Source organism: Mytilus edulis, chromosome 6, assembly GCF_963676685.1.
Source record: "Mytilus edulis chromosome 6, xbMytEdul2.2, whole genome shotgun sequence".
NCBI classification, from domain to species: Eukaryota; Metazoa; Mollusca; class Bivalvia; order Mytilida; family Mytilidae; genus Mytilus; species Mytilus edulis.
In genome coordinates, this window is record NC_092349.1 from 66,473,557 (window position 1) to 66,495,855 (window position 22,299).

Sequence of the window (22,299 nt, forward strand, 5' to 3'; positions counted from 1 at the left end):
AGTTTCCCTCAAAAAATTAAAAAGGTTGGAATTTTCAGGTCGTAAAACACTTTTGGTAGTCAACTTTAATAATGTTTATTACTTTTTCAAATCAATGAGGATTGTCCTAAAACTCTACAGTTGTCACAACTATATATTAATCTTACTACAATGCCAGGTTATTTTGTGTTTCAATTTCTTAATGTGAAATTGAAAGTTTCACCTGACAAGTAAAAATAGTTGGAATTTTCATGTTGTGAAAAACTTTTGATAGTCAACTTTAATAATGTTTATAACTTTTTCAAATCAACTAGGATTGTCCTTAAACTCTACAGTTATCACAATTATATATTAATCTTACTACAATGCCAGGTTATTTTGTATTTCCATTTATAAATGTGAAATTTAAAGTTTCCCTCAAAAAGTAAAAAAGTTGGAATTTTCAGGTCGAAATAAACTTTTGATAGTCAACTTTAATAATGTTTATAACTTTTTCAAATCAAACAGGATTGCCCTAAAACTCTACAGTTATCACAATTATATATTAATCTTACTAAAATGCCAGGTTATTTTGTATTTCCATTTATAAATGTGAAATTTAAAGTTTCACCCAAAAAGTAAAAAATAGTTGGAATTTTCAGGTCGTAAAACACTTTTGATAGTCAACTTTAATAATGTTTGTAACTTTTTTAAATCAACTAGGATGCCAGGTTATTTGTATTTCCATTTATTAGTGTCAAATTTTAAGTTTCAATCAACAGGTAAAAATGTTTGGAATTTTCTTGTCCGAAAAACTTAAGATGGTCAAGTTTTAAAAAAATTGTAACTTTCTCAAATCAACTAGGGTTCTTTTGAAACTTTTCAGTTATCACAGTTATATATTAATCTTATTTTAAATTAAAAATACTGGTTATGCTCCTATATGAGATAAACTGATATTACTTAATCTTACAGGTTTTTTATATGGCTAAGATGAGAGGTAGAATTAGAATTATATTATGATATTGGCTAAACGCACTGTTAAAGGGGAATTGCTTGAAATTTTTTTTTCAAATTACTCATTTATATTTGTGTGTACCAATTTTTGTGGATTGGGGAAAACTTGCATTTTCATGGGTATTTGATTTCATGGTTTTGTCAAAGTTTGCATACATTCTTATGGAAAATTTGTAAATAATTATTAATTAGAATTTGTGGTTTCCAGTTTTCTACGAAATCCAAGAAAATTGGTATCCAATGAATAATAATGAATCCACAGTTATTGAAAATGTCACCAAATGAAATGTATTCACTGTTTGATATATTTTTTATATATTAATATTAACATAATTAAAATTTATGTTCTCTGATTGAAAAGATGTTTTAATATTTTCTGCCTACAATAGTAGGTGTGGGCATTATAGTGTCTTGTTTTTGTGGTCACCTCCTGTCCTCCCAAGTTGTGTGTTTGGCTGTCAGTATGTCTGTTCTCTTTAAGTGAATTTTGTCTGGTCATGGTAGCTTTCAATGAATTTTTTCGTACTTGAAACTTTGTATTTGTCTATTTTGAAATTCTAAATTCTATTCCAAATTAACATTTTGACTATATCGCAGTTCACTACATGAAAAAGTAATCTTGTGAAATAAATAAATAATTATATAGACAAATCTGGTTTCGAAAGATGAATAAAGTGGTGTTTGAGTAAAATTTATAGGAAAACTAATAAAATGTGAATATTTTTAATACTCTGAATTTATATGCCTAATTGTGGTTGTCATCTCAGTGTCAGATAGTCATGAATGACTGAACATATAAATATTTATATAGTGCAAATGTGGCTAGGAGTTATTTTTTCCCTGGTTAATGGACTAACAAAGTATTGGTCAGCTTTGTATGTCTACATATTTATTTGTTCATATGATGAATCAATAATTCTTATAAATAGTTTAATGTAGCTCAGCACTACCTGGTAATAATTTAGATAAAAGTATCTTAATCATGCATGAAAATCACATTTTTTACAAGATTTTGTTATAATGTGCTTCTATAAATGTAAAAATAAAATGATGTCACCAAACTTGTTTTCTTGCTAAAAGTAAACAATAGTGCACTCCCTGAAATGTCTCTCTGCTTTACTTGTCATACTGAATTGATGTTAAAAGTGTGTGATATGCAAGTTTCACTATAAGTTCCACATAATATCAATGTAAATGAGGTCAAGGCCAGACAAACCCTACCAGGCAAAGATCTACACCTTACAACCATACTGTAGACCAAATATAGTAATTATATTGCATATGGTACCTAATTACGAAAGTTAAACATGGACTATACCATGAAAATTATGGTCAATGTCAGATAAAGCCTACTGAACAAAATGCACGCCGTACAATTATTCCATACACTAAATATAGTTGACCCAATAGTTTACAGAATTTATAAACAAACATAACCATAAAATAAACATTACCTAATGAACCATGGAAATGAAGTTGAGGACATATGAACCCTGCCAGACAGACGCATAACTATAATTTCAGTCATTGAATATAGTACAGTTGACCTATTGCCTATATAATCTAATAAACAAACATCACCATGGAAACCTTAAAATGTCTGGATTGATTTATTTTTGTTGAATATAACTTTTAATACTATTGTGCTATTTCGTGGTGTAAGGTTTTATTGGTGCATGAAGCCTGAGTGCCATGAGAGAACCACTGATCTTCAGTAAGAAAACTGACAATCCTAGTCATCAAAGATTTGAGTGCAGTTCTCCTGCTATGTACAGGATTCCAACTCTCCACCTTTATTATCACAGAGTAGTGATACAGTAGTTAAACTACTTCGACCATTTGTCTAAAGAGACCCCTTTGCCTAATGAACCATGTAAATTGGTCAAGGTTAGATGAACGCTTCCAGACAAAGCTATACATGTTGAACTATTTCTTATCATTGTTGAAGTCCAAAAAGGGTTCTTCAGGTGTATTCATTAACGTCTTTGTTAGTGGATAGTTGTATCATTAGTAAATCACATTACATCTCTTCATGATTATATCATGTGTTTTTACAAGTTTATGTATCCAGACTTATAACTACATGTTCTTATGTTTAAAACTACAAACCAAAGAGAAGAGAAAGATACCAAAGGGACATTCAATATCATAAGTCGAAAATAAACTGACAACGCCATTTAAAAAAAAGAAGGATCAAACAGACGAACAACAATATACAGAAAACTTCAGACTGAGCATCACAAACTCCAATAAAAACCGGGGTGATCTCATGTGCTCTGGAAAGGAAAACAGATCCTGTTTCAAGTTCAACACCAATCCAGTTGTGCATGTAACAACGAATCCGGTAATAAGTCTATAATAAGTCTATTATAGATGTGGAAATTACATAAGATGACGAGTGTGGCTTCATATTTATTTGCTAACATTGATGAGTTGATGATAATGACAAACTGGACATTTTGAAATAATGAAACAATTGCAATTGATTCATAATTTCTAAAGAACTATAGGCAGGTGGAGAGCAACACTTTAAGCCAAATAAATTAGTATCAACTAGGGTCTCCAGCATGATATATCAAAACAACAGCACAATCAAAAAAATTACAGTTAGAGGTAATCTCGGGGACCATTTCAATACTTAATTGAAAGGGGTGCCGCTGGGTTTCTGGGGATGTTATACATCTCAGTATTCAACAACTAGCAGATGTCTACACCATTCTGTAAAGCTTTGGGTCGTCCAGTAAACATGTAAATGCAGTGTATGAAATGCAACACAAACCATATTAGCCATCAATATATCAGACTCGCAAACATCTTCGACAAAAAAGATAGTACTACCCTTTGAAACGAGTTTTTTTCAGACTTGCGCTTGAAAGAAAAATATAATGGTGAAAGAAAATCTGAATTATCAAACCTATGACTAGATCATCGCCAAGGGACTTTATAAAAAAAAGAGATGTGATATGATTGCCAATGAGACAACTATCCACCGTTCAAATAAAGTTGATAAAAGCAATTATGTGCAGCCGTACGGCCTTTAACCATGAGAAAACCCAATACCGTATAGTCGGCTGAAAAGGTCCCGATATATATAAAAGATGTGAAATAATTCAAACGAGAAAACTAACAGCCTAATTTATAACGAAACTATTTTCGAGAACTAAGTACTGATACAAGTACGACAGACACGAACCAACGACAACCACCGAACTATATGCTTCTGTTTGGGACATAAACATACATAATGTGGCGAGAATAAACACTTTTGTGAGCACTCACCACTGCCCCAACCTGGGATTGTGGTGTAAAAGAATAAACTGTATAATTCAGTAGCAATTGGCTTTACTCAAAGGAAAAACACAATACAAACAAAACACCGAAATAAGAGTACTTGTATTTACTGAAATCTCTCAAATTACCAACTGATAAACAAAATAATATAGTAATATAACAAATACTTGGGTCCCTGTGCCCCTATTATAGAATAACTAATAAATGTCGAAGCTTGATTTAAACACCACAAAAAGATATTTCAAGAACGAATTAGATTCAATTGTTATTAGATAACTATTTATGTTCAACATATTGCTGCACCATTATATATTCAATTGGTTTTTTTTTATTTAATACTTTGTGTGAATATATGCCAGTCTGTAAACCTTTGTTCATATATGTTGTGCTAATCTTTTTGTTACAATAAAGAAAATTCATTATATAAAAAAAATATTTAAAAAAGAATCTCACAGACGCATTCTGTGCCCACCCAACGTATTTAGTTAGTGTAAAGACGTCTTAGTAGTCTGAAAAACGCATGTTACCTTGGGCAATGCCAACATATTATTAAACAGTATGTAGCTAAATGAGTTTTTCATAACTGTACATATATATATAGCAATCTTTATTATTCAATTATGTCTTAATAAGAAATAATCAATCAGCCGCGATCAGTACCAATAAAACAATATCTAAAGATTTTACTTCTGTGTAAAGCTAATGACCTTTAAGAATGAGTTAAATAAAATGATCAATTAGCTAACACGATTCGTATATAAATGTGTGGGCTTTATAAACAACATCATTGTAAAAATTGGGATATGATATACCGTTGTTTATACATTTATAGGACTTTACAGGTGCATACTAAATTCTTATCAAGACCTCTGTAACAATGAAAGAATGTTGCAAATATTTTAATTAATGTGTTGTAACAAAATCTCTGACTAAATAATTCATCAGATATACAAAAATTGCGTTCATTGAAATATAAAAAGCGACTACAGACACTGGCATAGCAAACACCGTGTTAAAATAGACACACCATAAAAGTCGCCGATATCACTGATAAAAAAATGGAACGAAAATTTGTCTCCTTTAATGTTATTTTTGTATAGAGTTTCACTTGTGGTACTAAAATATCAAACTTCAGAAAAGGACAATTAATGCAGTCTAGAAATAAGATAAATTATCCAAAGGAAATGTCTGTGATTCATGACTATACGGGGAACAAGTCCTGCATTAATAAAGGAGCGAAATTGGTGCGCATTGTGAATACTCACAACCTATCAATAAACTTAACTGCCTAAACGTACATTAATTTTATCCAGAAGAAAATGTAAAAGCTTACGTTATCTCATTTATAAAGCTCCTGTAAGTATGTCTAGCATTATTTCCTTTTCAGTACAGAAAAAGGCTTTATAAAAAAGAATTGAGGCAAAAACAAATGCAACCAGATTTACAAAAGGACCATTTAATCTATTAAAAGTACAGGTACTTCTCTTTGGTAAGGTTGAATGGCTGTTTAGTGTACAGAGTCATCATAACTATTAACTTAAATGAGCGAACCATCGAAAGCACTTGAATACCTCTTTCAAACAAACTCATTATCGTAATCAACCGACTTCAATGACAAGTTTTAAGAATAAGATTCAAGACTGCAACTCTGGCGATGTTTTCTAGTAAAATGCATACGAAATTTACAGAGAATATTAAGATTTGGTAACTAAGTTGAACGCGTCTATCTCATTGAACTAGAGATAAAGGATACAACGGGTTCAGTTTAGTCTGTCTCATATATTTTGACAGTAAAGATCGGTTGAAAACAAAACTTTACGAAGAAATGGATGATTTCCTAATTGTGAACTTTCCATTTCTATGAAGCAACATTCCAGCAGCGCCTGCATACGGAGTACATATCTCCCAAATGATACGATATCCACGGGCTATTATTTCCTAGTATGATTTCCTTGATAGAGATAGAGGGTTGCTGCTAACAAGAAAGCTATTAAACCAAGTGTTTTAAATGGTGAAGTTGAAATCATCCCTTTGTAATTTTACGCACACTGACCGCTATGGAATATCCATTTCACAGATGATATCGGATATGTTCCCTATGTCGTAACTAAAATCCCGCTCCATCGAATGTGACCTCCTACCGAATTCGACTATTTGCCGGGTTGGTAATAACATGAGCAACACGACGGGTGCCGCATGTGGTGCAGGATCTGCTTACTCTACGGCGGCTTCTGACAGCAGCCCAGATTTTGGTTGAATTCGTCTTGCTTAGTCTTTAGTTTTCTATGTTGTTTCTTGTGTACTATTATCATGTAACTGTCTGTCTGTCTTTTTCTTTTTTAGCCATGGCGTTGTGAGTTTGTTTTCGATGTATGAGTTTGACTGTTCCTCTCGTATCTTTCACAACTTTAATGTTTAAACAGATCTAACTCAAAAGCTGGGGTCCTTAAAACACTATGATTCTTATATACAAGTATACTCAATGTTGTAAGGGTAAGTAGTAATATATATCTATTTTTTATTTATTCGCTGGGGTGTAAAAATATAGTTCTTGTTTCTTCCGAAAATCAGTATCGAAAAAAACTACAAAAGAGTGGCTGCCGCTTGTTATATTTGAGGTTGTCAGGTCGGTCCCAATTAAACATATGTAACGTCCATATTCTTCAGAGCCGGTGTATTTAGACGTTTCTGATTTTGAATTTTTAAAATTGTACGTTACTTTACTTTAACTGCATTTATTTCCTGATGCCATTCTTCTCTTATTCATATCTCACTTTCTTATTCTCGCTCTATCTCTCTCTTTGTATATACAGTATAAAAATTAATGCCGCTACAGTGGTGGACCCAGAGGGTCCAGGGCCGTTTGGAACCCTCCTTTTTATTAACAATCAATGCATTTAATAAATATATTGGGACATGTGGTTGGATCCCCCCCCCCCCCCCCCCCCCCACACACACACCTCGTATTGACAAAAACGCTGATATTCAGTGACACCGACGATGGCATTTGTTCAGCATATTTGTCAATGTAATTTCAAATACTTCTAACCATTTACCATCATAGACATGCATGTTACACTATTATCGTAAAGTGACACACCTTCTACTCTGAGACAATTATATAATCAATTGACTCCTTATATTATGACTTTTGATGAAGACATGATATCTTCATAATGCTATCCTGTGCAGTAACCCTTCCTCTTTTATCATCGAAAAGACACAACACTGACGCAAACAGTTACGCATAGTGTACACAAAGAATTGAGATGTTTTTCATTTGAAACAAAATGAATTCTCGGAAGTGTTTTCCTCAGTGCCGATAAACTGATGATATTTGCCAAAATGAATATATGACATATATCCTGACATGCTTCACATGGTTGTCATTACAATGTTCTTTGTAAATTTTATTTAAAAAAAAATCATTAATAAATATTCATGTAGAAAAGAGAAAAATAATTGACGACTTAATATATGATCAAATAAACTGATATAATCTATGGGCTTTGCGTGCTCATTGTTGAAGGCCGTACAGTGACCTATAGTTCATAATTTATCATTCATTGACAATCATACCACATCTTCATCTTCAGTTTATTTATAGTATATGACCCCCCCTTTTTTTAATGAACGATATACAGTTAAACATTTGGAAGAAGAAAGATGACATTGATAGATAATCCTGGGTTTCTAATACCTTGTATTTGTTATAATTTAACAAACTCAATAGTCCAAAATAGTTCTTTTAAAAAATATACAATTCCTTGAAATATATAACAAAAGAGAAAAGCGAGTGACGAATAATTTTGGCCGTGCACTACAACAAAGAAATAGCAAATAATCACTTCCGTAAATTCTATTTATAATTCAAATATTTATTGTCATATAAACTCTGAACAATAAGTTTGTGACTAATAATCTCTAATAATACTGGTAAACAATGTTAGGTTTTTATTTAAAACAAAAATAATGTACTCGAACGCGTTTTCCTCCTCTTAAACCAATCCCTGTCAATCACATGTTGTTACATGAATATTCATACAAGCCTCAGTAGTTGACGGACCTCACTGTTTGTGATTTAGTAATCTCGGTTAAAGACACCCCTGTAGATTTCGAAAAAGAGCAGGCTAATGCCGATACAAGGCAGCCGACTCGCACCCGCAAAGTGGAAAGGGATTAATATAAGTTGCAAAACTTGTTTCTCAATCCACTATAAATAAATATGTTTAAACTAATGGATTATATACAAGTATATTTACAACCATTCAACACAACCTGAAATGGGATCAATACATACAGCAGAGTAACGGACAAAGCAAATGAAACCCTTGGATTTTTGCAGACTGAACACGTCAGACTGAATTTCATCTTCAGAAGTTAAAAGTCAAGCTTAATTGTACTAGTATTAGTATACGACCACAGCCAGAATATTCCTCAACTGTTTTGGACCAAGCCACAAAAGATTCTATCTATATAACAGTAAACAAGGTAAACATACACAAAGAAGAGCTTCCGAATACGTGATTATAGTACAAACTAATTTAAACTGCTAGTGTCTCAGACGGAAATGATAGATCACCTGCAATGAAAATTATCACTTCCGCAACGCAAAGAAAGGACATTAGACTAGTCAAGTTTTATAAAATACAAAAAAAATATGATAGCGATATCTAAAGAAAGGTGTCTCAATACCACCAGGCCGTCAATAAGACATATACGTCTCAAAAACCACACTTCAGCTTAGTACCACATAAATTGCATACTTACTTGTAATACAGCCTATAAGGGTCTAAAACGCCTAATAAGTGGACAACCCATAGACAGGTACACCATGTTCCTTAAATGCATTGAAGGCTGCTACTGTTATATATTATACTGAATTATACCTTTGATAACTATTTACACCACTGGGTCGATGCAACTGCTGGTGGACGTTTCGTCCCCGAGGGTACCACCAGCCTAGTAGTCAGCACTTCGGTTTTGACATAAATATAAATTATGTGGTCACTTTTATAAATTTCAAAACTTTAAATTTTTCGAAAAACTAAGGATTTTCTGAGGCCCAGGCATTGATTACCATAGCCGTATTTGGCACATTATTTTTGGATTTTTGGATCCTCAATGCTCTTCAACTTTGTACTTGTTTGGCTTTAATAACTATTTTGAAATGAGCGTCACTGATGTGTCTTATGTAGACGAAACGCGTGTCTGGCGTACTAAATTATAATCCTGGTACCTTTGATAACTATTTAGTCAATTTTTTTAAAATTTTAAATTAGAATTTCACTTGCATGCAAACGGCAATTTTCATTGGATAACTTAACGAAGGTTTCTTACGTGAAATCTTATCCTGCAAAAGAAATTTGTCTGGAAACACATTTTTCATCATATATTATGTATATATAGCAGAAACTTCAATTTGCGGACGGAGGCTATTACCGGACGACAGATTCATAGAGCCTGTAAGAGCTATTTATCTAACTATCACGTAAATCTTCAGACAGTATCCTGCATAAACAATTACAAAATAAAGACAAACTTTCAGAAATGATATATTTAATTTTAATGTTATTTATAGTTATTTAATTTTTTTTTCTTTTTCTTTTTTATCTCTACACTGAGTGCGATACCCACACCTGCAAGCGCTTTTATGTGAACTAACCGACTGAGGTTTGACAGCTATCATTCAACTTTTAGCGAAGCGTTAGATACAAGCGTTTTCCAGTTTAATGCTAGTTATCCAATCTCAGGTCGGTACACAAAGAAGTGCATGCAGAGGTGAATACCAGTTTCTGTGTACAAAAGTGCCAAACAAATTAAAAGGACAACAATAAAAGTTACAAAAAGCGAAAGTATGGAAATTGTAAGATTGTTCAACCAGTTGCAATAAGAGCAAATTCTCTGTGCGTGTAGTTAATTATTTTGGATAGCTACTTATATTCATATGTAATCTTTATCGAATTCTAGAACTTGACAGTTTCTCTGTAGAGTCTTATGTAGACGGAACGCGCTTCTGGCGTTCTAAATTATAATTCTGGTACTATTTACAGCACTGGTATCACCAGCCCAGTAGTCAGCACTTCGGTGTTGACATGAATATCAATTATGTGGTCATTTTTATAAATTTCCTGTTTACAAAACTTTGAATTTTTCGAAAAACTAAGGATTTTCTTATTACAGTATAAAATTGAGAATGGAAATGGGGAATGTGTCAAAGAGACAACAACCCGACCAAATAAAAAACAACAGCAGAAGGTCACCAACAGGTCTTCAATGTAGCAAGAAATTTCCGCACCCGGAGGCGTCCTTCAGCTGGCCCCTAAACAAATATATACTAGTCCAGTGATAATGAACGCCATACTAATTTCCAATTGTACACAAGAAACTAAAATTAAAATAATACAAGACTAACAAAGGTCAGAGGCTCCTGACTTGGGACAGGCGCAAAATGCGGCGGGGTTAAACATGTTTGTGAGATCTCAACCCTCCCCCTATACCTCTAACCCATGTAGAAAAGTAAACGCATAACAATACGCACATTAAAATTCAGTTCAAGAGAAGTCCGAGTCTGATGTCAGGAGATGTAACCAAAGAAAATAAACAAAACGACAATAATACATAAATAACAACAGACTACTAGCAGTTAACTGACATGTCAGCTCCAGACTTCAATTAAACTGACTGAAAGATTATGATTTCATCATATGAACATCAGGCACAATCCTTCCCGTTAGGGGTTTAGTATCATACCATCATAACATATATGAGAAGAACATAACCCGTGTCATGCCAACAACTGTTTTTAGAATAAATGTGTTTAGTTCCGATGCAAAGACCTTATCAGTGACTCAATATTAACGCCAAAATATGCAATCTTTAATGACTTGACAACAGTATCGTAATTATATCCCTTCTTAATAAGTCTATTCAAAGGTTTTGTAAGTTTCTGAGGTGAATACTGACACCTTTGTGCTTTATAAAGAATATTTCCATAAAAAATTGGATGTGAAATACCTGAACGTATTAGAAGTCTGCATGTTGAGCTATATTTACGAATGATGTCTTTATACCGATGATAAAATTTAGTAAATGTTTTGACTAGTTTGTGATATCGAAAACCCTGGTGTAATAATTTTTCAGTAATACATAAATTTCTCTCGTTAAAATCTAAAACATTGTTACATACACGAGCGAATCGTACAAGTTGAGATATATAAACACCGTAAGATGGTGACAAGGGAACGTCACCATCTAAAAACGGATAATTAACGATAGGAAATGAAAAATCATCCCTTTTATCATAAATTTTAGTATTCAGCTTTCCATTAGTGATATAGATATCAAGATCGAGAAAAGGGCAGTGGTCATTGTTAGTATTAGCTTTATTTAAAGTAAGTTCAACAGGATAAATTTCATTAATATACATACTGAAGTCGTCATTATTGAGAGCCAAAATATCATCCAAATATCTAAAAGTATTATTAAATTTGTTTATCAGATGTTGTTTCGATGGGTCTTTGCTTATTTTTGTCATAAATTGTAACTCATAACAATACAAAAACAGGTCCGCAATAAGTGGTGCACAGTTAGTCCCCATTGGAATTCCGATAATCTGACGATATACGGAATCCCCAAAGCGAACAAAAATGTTATCTAGTAAAAATTCAAGGGCATATATAGTATCAAAGCATGTCCAATTAACATAGTTTTTTTGTTTATTGCTACTAAAAAATGACCTAAAAGAGTTTGAACATATATATTCACATTCTAATTTTTTGAATGCCCATTTAATTAGGTGTGTGAATTTTTTCTTAATAAGAATGTGAGGCAATGTGGTATACAGGGTAGAAAAATCAAAACTTTGAACAGATTCAAAATCACCATTATAAGCATGCAATTTATCAAGTACTTCCAACGAGTTCTTGACACTCCAAAAGTAATTTATTCCACTATTTTCGAAGGCCTTATTTGAACAATTTATTATCAGGTTTTTAATTGTACCAAGTGTGCTGGTAAGAAGAATAGACAATTTAGTAGTTGAACAATGGCTTGAAGACGAAATAAATCTATATTTGTAAGGGGTTTTGTGTAGCTTCGGAAGCCAATACATAGTTGGGACTTTCATTGTATTTGGCTCTGCTTGTAAAGCGGTGGCTAAAAGTTTATGTTTGTTACAGATTTCGTTTTCTGAAAATGGAGTCAGTTGGAATGTTGGTGAATTGGTGATTTCCTTTTTCAGAACCTCAATGTAAAATTTACGTCAAACAATAATAATATTATTAGCAGCTTTATCGGCCGGGACAAAAACAAATTCCTTGGCTAGTTCTTTTAGTTTATGTTTGATACGAGAAATAGGTTTATTGTGGTTATTGTTTATAGTAAAATGTTCTTTAAAATGTTGAATACGTATATCAACTATCTTCATTACTGAATTAAAAAAAGAGTCCAAAGATTTTTTGTCAGCTTTTTCCCGTTTTATCCATTTCATACAGTAAGTATGGAGTGAGTCGTGGATGATATTACGACACTCATTCCAATTAATAATTGACGGGGGACGATATTTAGGTCCTTTACTGAGGAATGATTTTAACTCTCGGTCTTGAACGATGTTAAGACCTCCTGTTATAACATGGGAAATGGGTCCATAAATATATTCGGAATTACTGCAATTACATGAAGTATTTTCACTGATATTAACATCTTTACACAATTGACTATAATTAAACACTAATTTCCGGGTAGATTTCTTGTAAATATAACAAATAAGAGGTAGCTCAGTATTGTCAAAATATCCAGGAATTTGTTCTTTAACAGAATGGTCGTTAAATATACCGGCAATATTTACAAAATCAAAGCCTTTATTGACATATTTAATTTTAATAAAATGTTTTTTATGATCTTCAGGGCGATCAATTTTGGGAAATAATTTAGAATAACAATATGCCATAATAATTTGAACAATTTCATACTTAGGACTGCTATATAAAATTGTGTTGCAATCCTCCAAAATTTTATTTAACTTATAAACCGGTAACGAACAGAGTTTTGTTAACAGATAATGTCTGCCGTTGTTTTTTTAAATAGAAATTAGGTCCGAAATATTGGTATTATTGGCCCGAAATTTTCTTTGATTGCGATTTGTTCTACGACCGTGAGAACGTTTTTTACGAACAGTTTTAGAAACTATATCCAAAATGTTAACGGAATTGGTTCTAGATATATTACCAATTCCCATGATATTATCATTTAGACCGAGAGGGTAAACTGTCTGTAATTTTTTAATCCAATTTAATTCAATTATTTTCCGTGATTGTACAAACTTTGAATGCGATTCACCAGGCTGTTTATTTACTACTTCTAAAGGTTGAACTGCTAAATATTTAAAAGGATGATTGTGCTTCTTAAGGTGTTGGTAAATGATACTCTTGAATTTATTGGGTCTTTTAAAACGATACAGATGTTCTTGAGTGCGTTTAGATAAATATCGTCCAGTTTCTCCTACGTACTGAATACCACACCCCGGTTTGTTTCATGTGAGTAAATAAATAATACTGTTTGTTTTTCAAGTTATATCAGTTTCAAAATTTAAAGAAAATGTGCGACCATTAAACGTGCATTAAACGTGCATAGATTACCTTAGCAGTATTTGGCACAACTTTTTGGAATTTTTGATCCTCAATGCTCTTCAACTTTGTATTTGTTTGGCTTTATAACTATTTTGATATGAGCGTCACTGATGAGTCTTATGTAGGCGAAACACGCGGCTGGCGTACTAAATTGTAACCTTGGTATTTTGATAACCATCTCCACATGAAACAAAAATGTTTAACTGAATTTAGATTGACGGATTTTATGCAAAGGTTTTCCCTACAGCTAGCTAACGCTCGGTTGACAAATATACGATAAATTAATGCATACCCATGAGCATAGAGCATGGCATGGCTTTTTTTTCCTCTTAACTTGAAAACAAATCTTTTCATTTACAAAATGTAAGTACTGATCTGTATTGATATTTCCAAGGATTTGTATAGTCCTTGATATTTCAAAACCTATTCTTGAAGATCAAAACATTTCCTTTTTTGGGGGCGTTTTAATAATCTTTTTTAACAGTAGTTCATATTGCATAATCATGTACATACAAAAATAATGCCGAATTTTGTTTACTTAATGATAGTACAATTATTTCCAAAGCGCAAATTTTACAATTTTCAATTTTATTCTCCTAGGAATTAATCCGAGAATTAATCATAATAATATTTGATAAATGGAGTTTGATATTTGTAGTAAAATAACAATTGCTTCGTGTACATGAAAAAAAAAGAAAAAAATTAATTCCAAATACGATTTTGGACATTTAAAATCTAAATAAGTTTCAAGTATTATGTCGCGTCACTGCTCGATAATACTAAGGTGCGCGCATGTTTTCAAGGAACTATTTTCTATCTTCTAATCTTTGCATGTATACCACCTCCACCTCTGATGGTTACAGGTATTTTAGCAAGAATCAAAACCATTGTTCCATAATGTCAAAGACCGAAACGGACACAGGTTTGTGATTGTTAAAACTTCTTTAATAATTATCAGAGAATTGAAGTATTTTATATATATGTATATGATAATATGTATTTATAGAATGCAAAGTCTATTTTACTTCCGCTTACTTGCAGTTTTACAAGAAATGTACCCCTGTTTCTCTTGCTGTAGAGAAGGGCTGCTCCAGCGGATGAAAATGATGATCTTTAAAGAGGTTCTGGATGAATGACTCTCTTTTCCGTATCATGTTATGTCTTGGATCACTTAAGGCATGCATTATCTCTCAATTTTGCCCATTATATTACATATGATAAAACCGTCTTATTATTTGTATTTCTTTTTTTTTGGTCTTTTCTGCATTTCTTGGTCCGTTTCTCTGTATCCATATAGTCTTTGCTCATTATTGTCTGCTTTTAAAACCTCATCCGTTCCCACTTGGAAGAGTCAAAAGAGACAAAAAGGCAAATTCATTCGTATTGATCAACTGGGACATGCATGTCTATAATTTTCTTGAAAAGGGTCATCGATCCATCACTCAAACAATTACATATTGCGTAATTATTGGACTATATTGTAAATTGAATTATAATAACAAATAACTGCTTCATTGTTTACAAGACACTGTTAAAATCAGTACTGTTGTTGATTTTTGATGGATTTTCAATGAAAGTTTAGTATTCCATTTTTTTAACTCGCTAACTTGTCATGTAGTTGGTTCAAATCAATGATTGTGTGGGAAAAATCTGACAGTGTACACATTCCTAGTCTGCTGAAATCGTCTGCAGCTTGCACAAACTGTTTGGCCTTGACATTATCGAAGTTAACCAAGTTAAAAAGAACACCCGTAAAGCAATATTTCATATGTATACAAATTGTTATTGATACTTGAGTGGTCCATTATCAACGTCGAAATCAACACAAGCATTAGCCTTTCAAAAAGGGCTAGTCGACTCTTAGCTGATGAAAATGGAAAGTGCTCTTGCTTTGTAGATTAATTCATTTACTAGAATAGCCACGTGCATCAATCAACAAATTTTACCACACACGTGAGGTCACACGTTATGAAGTAGTATATATCGTTTAATGTTGTTGTTTACGAAACTCCAGAAGATTCGAATATTTATAGATAAAAGTTACCTGTGTACCAATATCATGAATATGCATGATTAATGACCAGGCAAAATCTAATTGCTAAAATAGAGAGGACAAATCCGATACTCTACGGGATTGAAGGACATTTACTAGGTTTGGATTGTCCTAACCAATCAATAAACTTTGATTATTCACGTCTCGTAATATCTTCCAATCAGGTAGCAAGAAAAATTCACGCACTGATTGTCCATCGTTCAATTCTAATATCGACTCCTAGGAGTCGATAGGAGTCGATAATAACATCCAATTTTTGCCAAAATGTTATACACATATTTCTTCTCAATTTGTGTCTCTTTTATATATATGTATAATATACCTATAACAGTATTATGAGAAAAAGGAAAATAACAAAAATACCGAACTCTGAGGAAAATTCAAAACGGAAAGTTCCCAATCAAATGGCAAAATCAAATGTTAAAACACATCAAACGAATTGACAACAACTGTCATATTCCTGACTTGTATTCCTGACTATATAGCCCGCTTAATAATAATAAACTGTTTGATTAAAATGCATGCAATCTTTTATTTATTTCATTTATTTTCTTTTGTTACATCTTTTGGCATCGGACTCGGACTTAATTCTCTTGAACTGAATTTTAATGTGCGTATTGTTATGCGTTTACTTTTCTACATTGGCTAGAGGTATAGGGGGAGGGTTGAGATCTCATAAACATGTTTAACCTCGCCGCAATTTTGCGCCTGTCCCAAATCAGGAGCCTCTGGCCTTTGTTAGTCTTGTATGATTTTTAATTTTAGTTTCTTGTGTATAATTCGGAGTTTAGTATGACGTCCATTATCACTGTACTAGCATACATATTTTTAGGGGCCAGCTGAAGGACACCTATGGGTGCAGGAATTCTCGCTACATTGAAGACCCATTGTCTGCTCTATGGTCGGGTTTTGTCGCTTTGACACATTCCCCATTTCCTTTCTCAATTTTATAATATATCGTTATAAATATAATGGAATTTGATGCGACTGTCATACAAGTGAGAGGTTTAGCGCTATAAAACCGGGTTCAATCCACCATTTTCTACATTTGAGAATGCCTGTACCAAGTCAGGAATTAAAGTCAGGAATATGACAATTGTTGTAAATTCGTTTGATGTGTTTTAACATTTGATTTTGCAATTTGATTGGGAATTTTCCGTTTTAAATTTTCCTCAGAGTTCGGTATTTTTGTTATTTTCCTTTTTTCTCATAATACTGTTATATGTGTATAATGGACAAGACGCCATAAGTCTTATTCAGTTTTACTTTAATATATACCCCATTTCAAATACAATTATAACAATCAAGTTTAATTTTATGGTTGATCTGCCCAAAATCTTCTTGGGGCATACACACTTTGTTAAATAACTTTTTAATTTATCTTATTCAAATATGCTGAACATGTCGAACTTATGTGACATTTTATTTTCAAAGCCATTTTGTTTTTCAACGACTACGTTGGATATTGCTCCGTTTGTATTCTTTTTTAATTGGATTGTCATTCAATTTGTAATTATTCTTTTTTTTTTAAAGATATTTTCCACATGGCATCAGCAGATCAACATGTCTGTGAACCATGTTCAAGAGGTGAAACCGTCTCATCTGGTTACAGCTGGTGTTCTGACTGCGAGGAAATATTATGTGATGTTTGTGACAAATCTCACAGAGTAAACAAACTGACTCTGTCGCATAATCTGACGGAGATACGCGAATTACCGTTTATTCCGAAAGAAACTGTTATCATCTTCCGATTATGTGGCAATCATCCAGAAAAGATCGTTGACTTTTATTGTGCATTCCATGACGTCGTTTGCTGTCAAACATGCATAGCTGAAAGTCATCGAGCATGTCAGCAAGTTAAAGTTATTGATGATGTATCTGGTGGAATAAAATCGTCGGCTTTAGTGGAAGATGCATCAAAAGCAGTGGCATCCTTACTGAAAACATTTCAGTCACTTATAGAAAATCGCAATAGCAATAAAGAATCAGTGTTTTTGCAAGAACTAATAATTAAAACATCAATTGCAAAGTTAAAACAAGATTTACTGCAACACGTTGAATCTCTTGAAAAATCTCTCCTCTCTGAATTATCAAAACTGAAATCTGAAGCTGCATCCCAACTTGATACCGATTTAGCCATAACCAAATCAAAGAGCAAACGTTGGCAGAAGATTAAACAAGAACTTGATTTCAATATCGAACATGGCTCTAATAACCAGCTATTTCGTTTGGTTCAAAATCTAAAGAATAAGATATCAGACGAAGAAACGAAACTTGAAGAAAATTTAACAAGGACTATGAAGTTAGATCTGGAATACTTTGTAAAAGAAGAAGACTTATACAACATAATTTCATCGCATTGCAAAGTAAATATTGCCAATCAGCATTGCGGTATTAGCCACCTATCTCAATTACATACAAAAGCACAGTTTGTACCAGCCGTTTTGTCCTTTACACCAGCTAATTCAATTGACTTGTCGATGCATGGAACATGCGCAATATCTGGTATAGAAATAATTGACGATAGACTTTTGCTATGTCATTTCAAAGCAAGTAAGATATTAGTGTATACAAATGATGGTACATTTGTTAAAGAAAAATTCACTGAAATCAAGCCATATCAAATATCAAAGATATCCAACGAATCACATATTGCAGTGACAACACTCGATTGTTTAAATATTTTGGTAATTGACAGTGAAAGTTTAGATTGCATTCGCAAGATAAATACAGAAAAATCATATTCTGCTGTGAAAACACTCGATCATGCATTCTTTGTTGGTGGAGACAATGTTTTAGACATAATGTCGATGGATGGAAGTGTAAACCGTTCTTTTGTGGTCCCCTGGTTGGATAAAGGTACAATTCGCCACATACGAAAAAGACAGGACGACACACTTTTGTTCACAAACTCGTATACATTATATTGTATCCGGCTAATAGATGGCACGCAATATTTTGAGTACTCCTCAACAACTGCGGCACGTGGAATAGCTGAGGATCAATATGGAAACATATATATTGCAGACAGAAGTCAGAAAAATATACACAGAATCGCTCCTGATGGGTCTTTCATTGATATTGTTCTAACGGAAGATGACGGAATCGGTATACCCACTGCTCTGCAATTTAATAGCGATTATAGTAAACTGTATGTAGGCATGGATAACAATAAAATGTTGGCAGTTTTTGAATGCAAATAAACCTTGGAATATAGTTTGATTTGTCAGTTAACTTATACTAGTACATTTTTTTGTGCAGTATTGTAGTCATTTTCGGAATAAGAAATTAGGCCGGCATTATTTAATATCAGCAGGCTAAATACTTTTTATTTGCTTCAGATACATGAAAAAGTCATGCATTATTTGATAGTTAACATATTGTTTACATAACTGATTTGTTGAGAGGTTGTGCAAGCTATTAAACCAGATTTAACCGCCATTTTCTTCGGAAACTGTTTGTATCAAGACAGATGTGATTCGTTCCGTTAATTGTATCGGTTGATTTTTTTCCAGATTTCATAGTCGTCTCCCTTTTTACTTTTTGTGTACTTATCTTTGTGTAATCTATCACACCATTCTTTTGAAAGTTGTTTTTCTCAAGCTTATCTTAATGTGGGTTCATTAATGTACCTTTTGTTTGTCATTTGGTCTTGATTGAGATTTGGTGTGTGAAAAACTACACATTTAAACATCTGTTCCAAGTTGGAAAGCTTGTTCATGGATTGTTGTTATTTCTTAATGTTTTTTTTAGTATTTTGAGAATTTCAATTTTGGTGTTGATGACAAATCTTACACAATTTCTGTTTGATTATTATTAGTCCTATAACTATGACTTCGGGGCATTACTTACTTTATCTATTTCTGATAAATTGTTTTTACTTTCATATGCAAAAAAAATTAAAAAAATAAAATATCAGTATAAAAACATTAAAAATCGAATAAGAATGCGAAGTCATATCTTATAGGACTAGATTATTCTAACGTTTCTAAAATTCAGGACGATAGAGAACGTAATACATTGTACATAGTTCTGCATATCTGAAAAGAATATAAGTATTATGTTGACCTTTAGGTTGTGTCGTTTGTTTGCCGACTCTTTGATGCAAACGACACACCATCTTTTTTGGAATGTTGAACATATTATCAATTTTAAAGCTTTTCTCTATCGAATAATCATAGATTAAACTGGATTGAATATAATATACGTTTTTGTTGTATTTTCTTAAGAATACGAAAGACGTTTAAAAAAAGGTGAGTGTTTGAGGCTTAGAAAGTGGGAGCGGCGAGGATTAACGTTTTTTTTTCTTTCTGGCATTGTTTTATACTCCAGCTAAAATGACTTCACTTATAATTACTAAAATATTCGTACCGTGGTGTAGTTATCGGACTACTAACACAAAGGTGCCTGCTTCGATCCCCGTTCTAAATTTTCGGCTCTCCCTCGACACCATTTGTGGGTATTGTCTTGAGAAGCGACGATAGTCCGTCGGAAGGGGACGATAAATGACTGACCCGTGTTAAGAGAGAGTCATATCTCTGGCACGTAAAAGACACCCTTGTATATTTCGAAGAAGAGCAGGTTAATGCTGTCACAAGGCAGCACTGGCATTCGCAAAGTGGAAAGGGATTAATATAAGTTGCAATAACTTGTTTCCCAATCCACTATAAATAAACATGTTTACACTTCTATATTAACATGAACATGAAACTTATTTGCCATATGTAAATGCGCCCCAGATTGTAAAGCAATGACGTAATATGAAATTGACATTAAATAAAATGTCACTTTGGTACTATACTTGTTGAATAAATACAACGAGACGTTTTCCAGCTACAATATAAAAGAAAGTTAAGAGTTCAATAATGGCTTTAATGGCCTTTCCTAATAGAAATTTGAATAGTGATGGCTATTTTAAACTTGGAAACAGAGGAATAGAATGAGTACTGACAGCGTATGATGGATTCATGTTAGAAGTATTGTTAAGAAACCAAAGCAGGTATTCCAGTCCCTGGATGAGTTTTTGATTCTTAATTAGATTACATTATTTATTTTTACTGTAAAGATAAATTACAAAATATTTACGACTTATGTTCTATCCCCTAACTATAATATTCCACGATATACGAGGATTTATTTTAAGAGTATAAGTCGTAAGTTAGTAGTCGGTTTGCATAGAGCTGTCTAGATGAACCAATTAACAATTTCGCTAACGTAAAATTCTGTCTAGTTATATGAACTTACTGTTTACACTTTTGTTGGGATGAAATTTTCCAAATTCTGTGTATTACTTCTATAATACTAAAATTACGAGGTCCAATTTGCCAGCCGTCATCACGTAAAAACGACGAATCACAGAATTCAACTTTATATATAATTAATATAGTACAAAGGTGTAGATTAAAAATTACACCACTCCAGGCCCTTTTGTTTTCCACGTAATTAATATTGCCAATAATTAAGAAGTTCCGGGTCGAGTCCGCTACCGATACCAATAGTATATTCACCTGTTACCTATTACCTTATCTGTACGTTCCGCATATGACAGGCGCACCACCAAACGTTGTATTCAGGATGAATATGTTATATACACGGGTCATAACCACAGGGTTGACACTACTAAATTGTCCAATTGTTACCTATTGTAGTATTTTAATTAGGGTGCTATAAACAGTTTCGTACTAAAAACTAGGGGTATTTCCCCAGTGATATTTTCATACTGATGGAATTCCCTGCTATTTATATACCACTAAATGAAAAAGTTGATTGTTTTTTATGTTCAATGTGAAAAACATATATTGAAGTTCAATTAAAATGCCACTTTTGTCAAGATTTAAAAAAAAAAAAATGTTTTTGTGACTTCCTACTATATGGGAGGCAACTCCATAAACAGCTGATTTTCACCTGTTGCAAAAAGCACTTTGATTTGTCAGGTAAGATAGCTCCTTTTGGAGCAGGCGAACGTAGGCTGAAACTACATTTTCTTAAATCAGCCGGATAAGCTCTTCGAAATGCATATTATAAGAAATCTCAAATATATGCACAGGTTACTGATCCGTGTGTCCAAAGGTGGTCTGTTTTCAAGGTTTTTAAGGGGGAAAATGCCTAATTTCCAGCTGATAACTTGTACCAATTTGCATGTTTAAACAAGAGATGTTGGATTTTTTTTTATTTATTCAGAAAGTTCATAGAATTATCTTTCCATTGATGTATAGATATCTATATAACTATGAATATCTGACTTCTGCATGATGGGTCCACTATTACATGCCCTGTTACAGAATGACGTCACGTAAAAAACTGTTGATTGCACCCTTAGTAAGACTTTCTAAGATAACAATACGAATACTA

The 22,299-nt window shown here is 32.8% G+C and overlaps 1 protein-coding gene across 2 annotated transcripts; it reads left to right on the forward strand.

Moving 5' to 3' along the window:
- The first annotated feature begins 14,675 nt into the window (after positions 1-14,675).
- On the forward strand, positions 14,676-19,164 carry LOC139528195 (uncharacterized). 2 transcript variants are annotated; one of them, XM_071324072.1, is made up of 2 exons: positions 14,676-14,817; positions 17,482-19,164. In XM_071324072.1, the coding sequence occupies exons 1-2, from the start codon at positions 14,688-14,690 to the stop codon at positions 19,149-19,151; spliced, it is 1,800 nt and encodes a 599-aa protein (XP_071180173.1). In that variant the 5' UTR covers positions 14,676-14,687; the 3' UTR covers positions 19,152-19,164. The 2 variants fall into 2 exon arrangements, with proteins under 2 accessions (XP_071180173.1, XP_071180174.1); XM_071324073.1 differs by lacking the exon at positions 14,676-14,817 and adding an exon at positions 14,915-15,016.
- Positions 19,165-22,299: the final 3,135 nt, after the last annotated feature.

What these genes read in the sequence shown, in the direction of transcription:
- LOC139528195 (XM_071324072.1), top strand. Translation starts at nt 14,688, where the DNA reads ATGTTTTCAAGGAACTATTTTCTATCTTCTAATCTTTGCATGTATACC. An exon ending in AAAGACCGAAACGGACACAG is followed by an intron (nt 14,818 to 17,481) that starts GTTTGTGATTGT and finishes TTTTTTTTAAAG; the next exon opens with ATATTTTCCACATGGCATCA.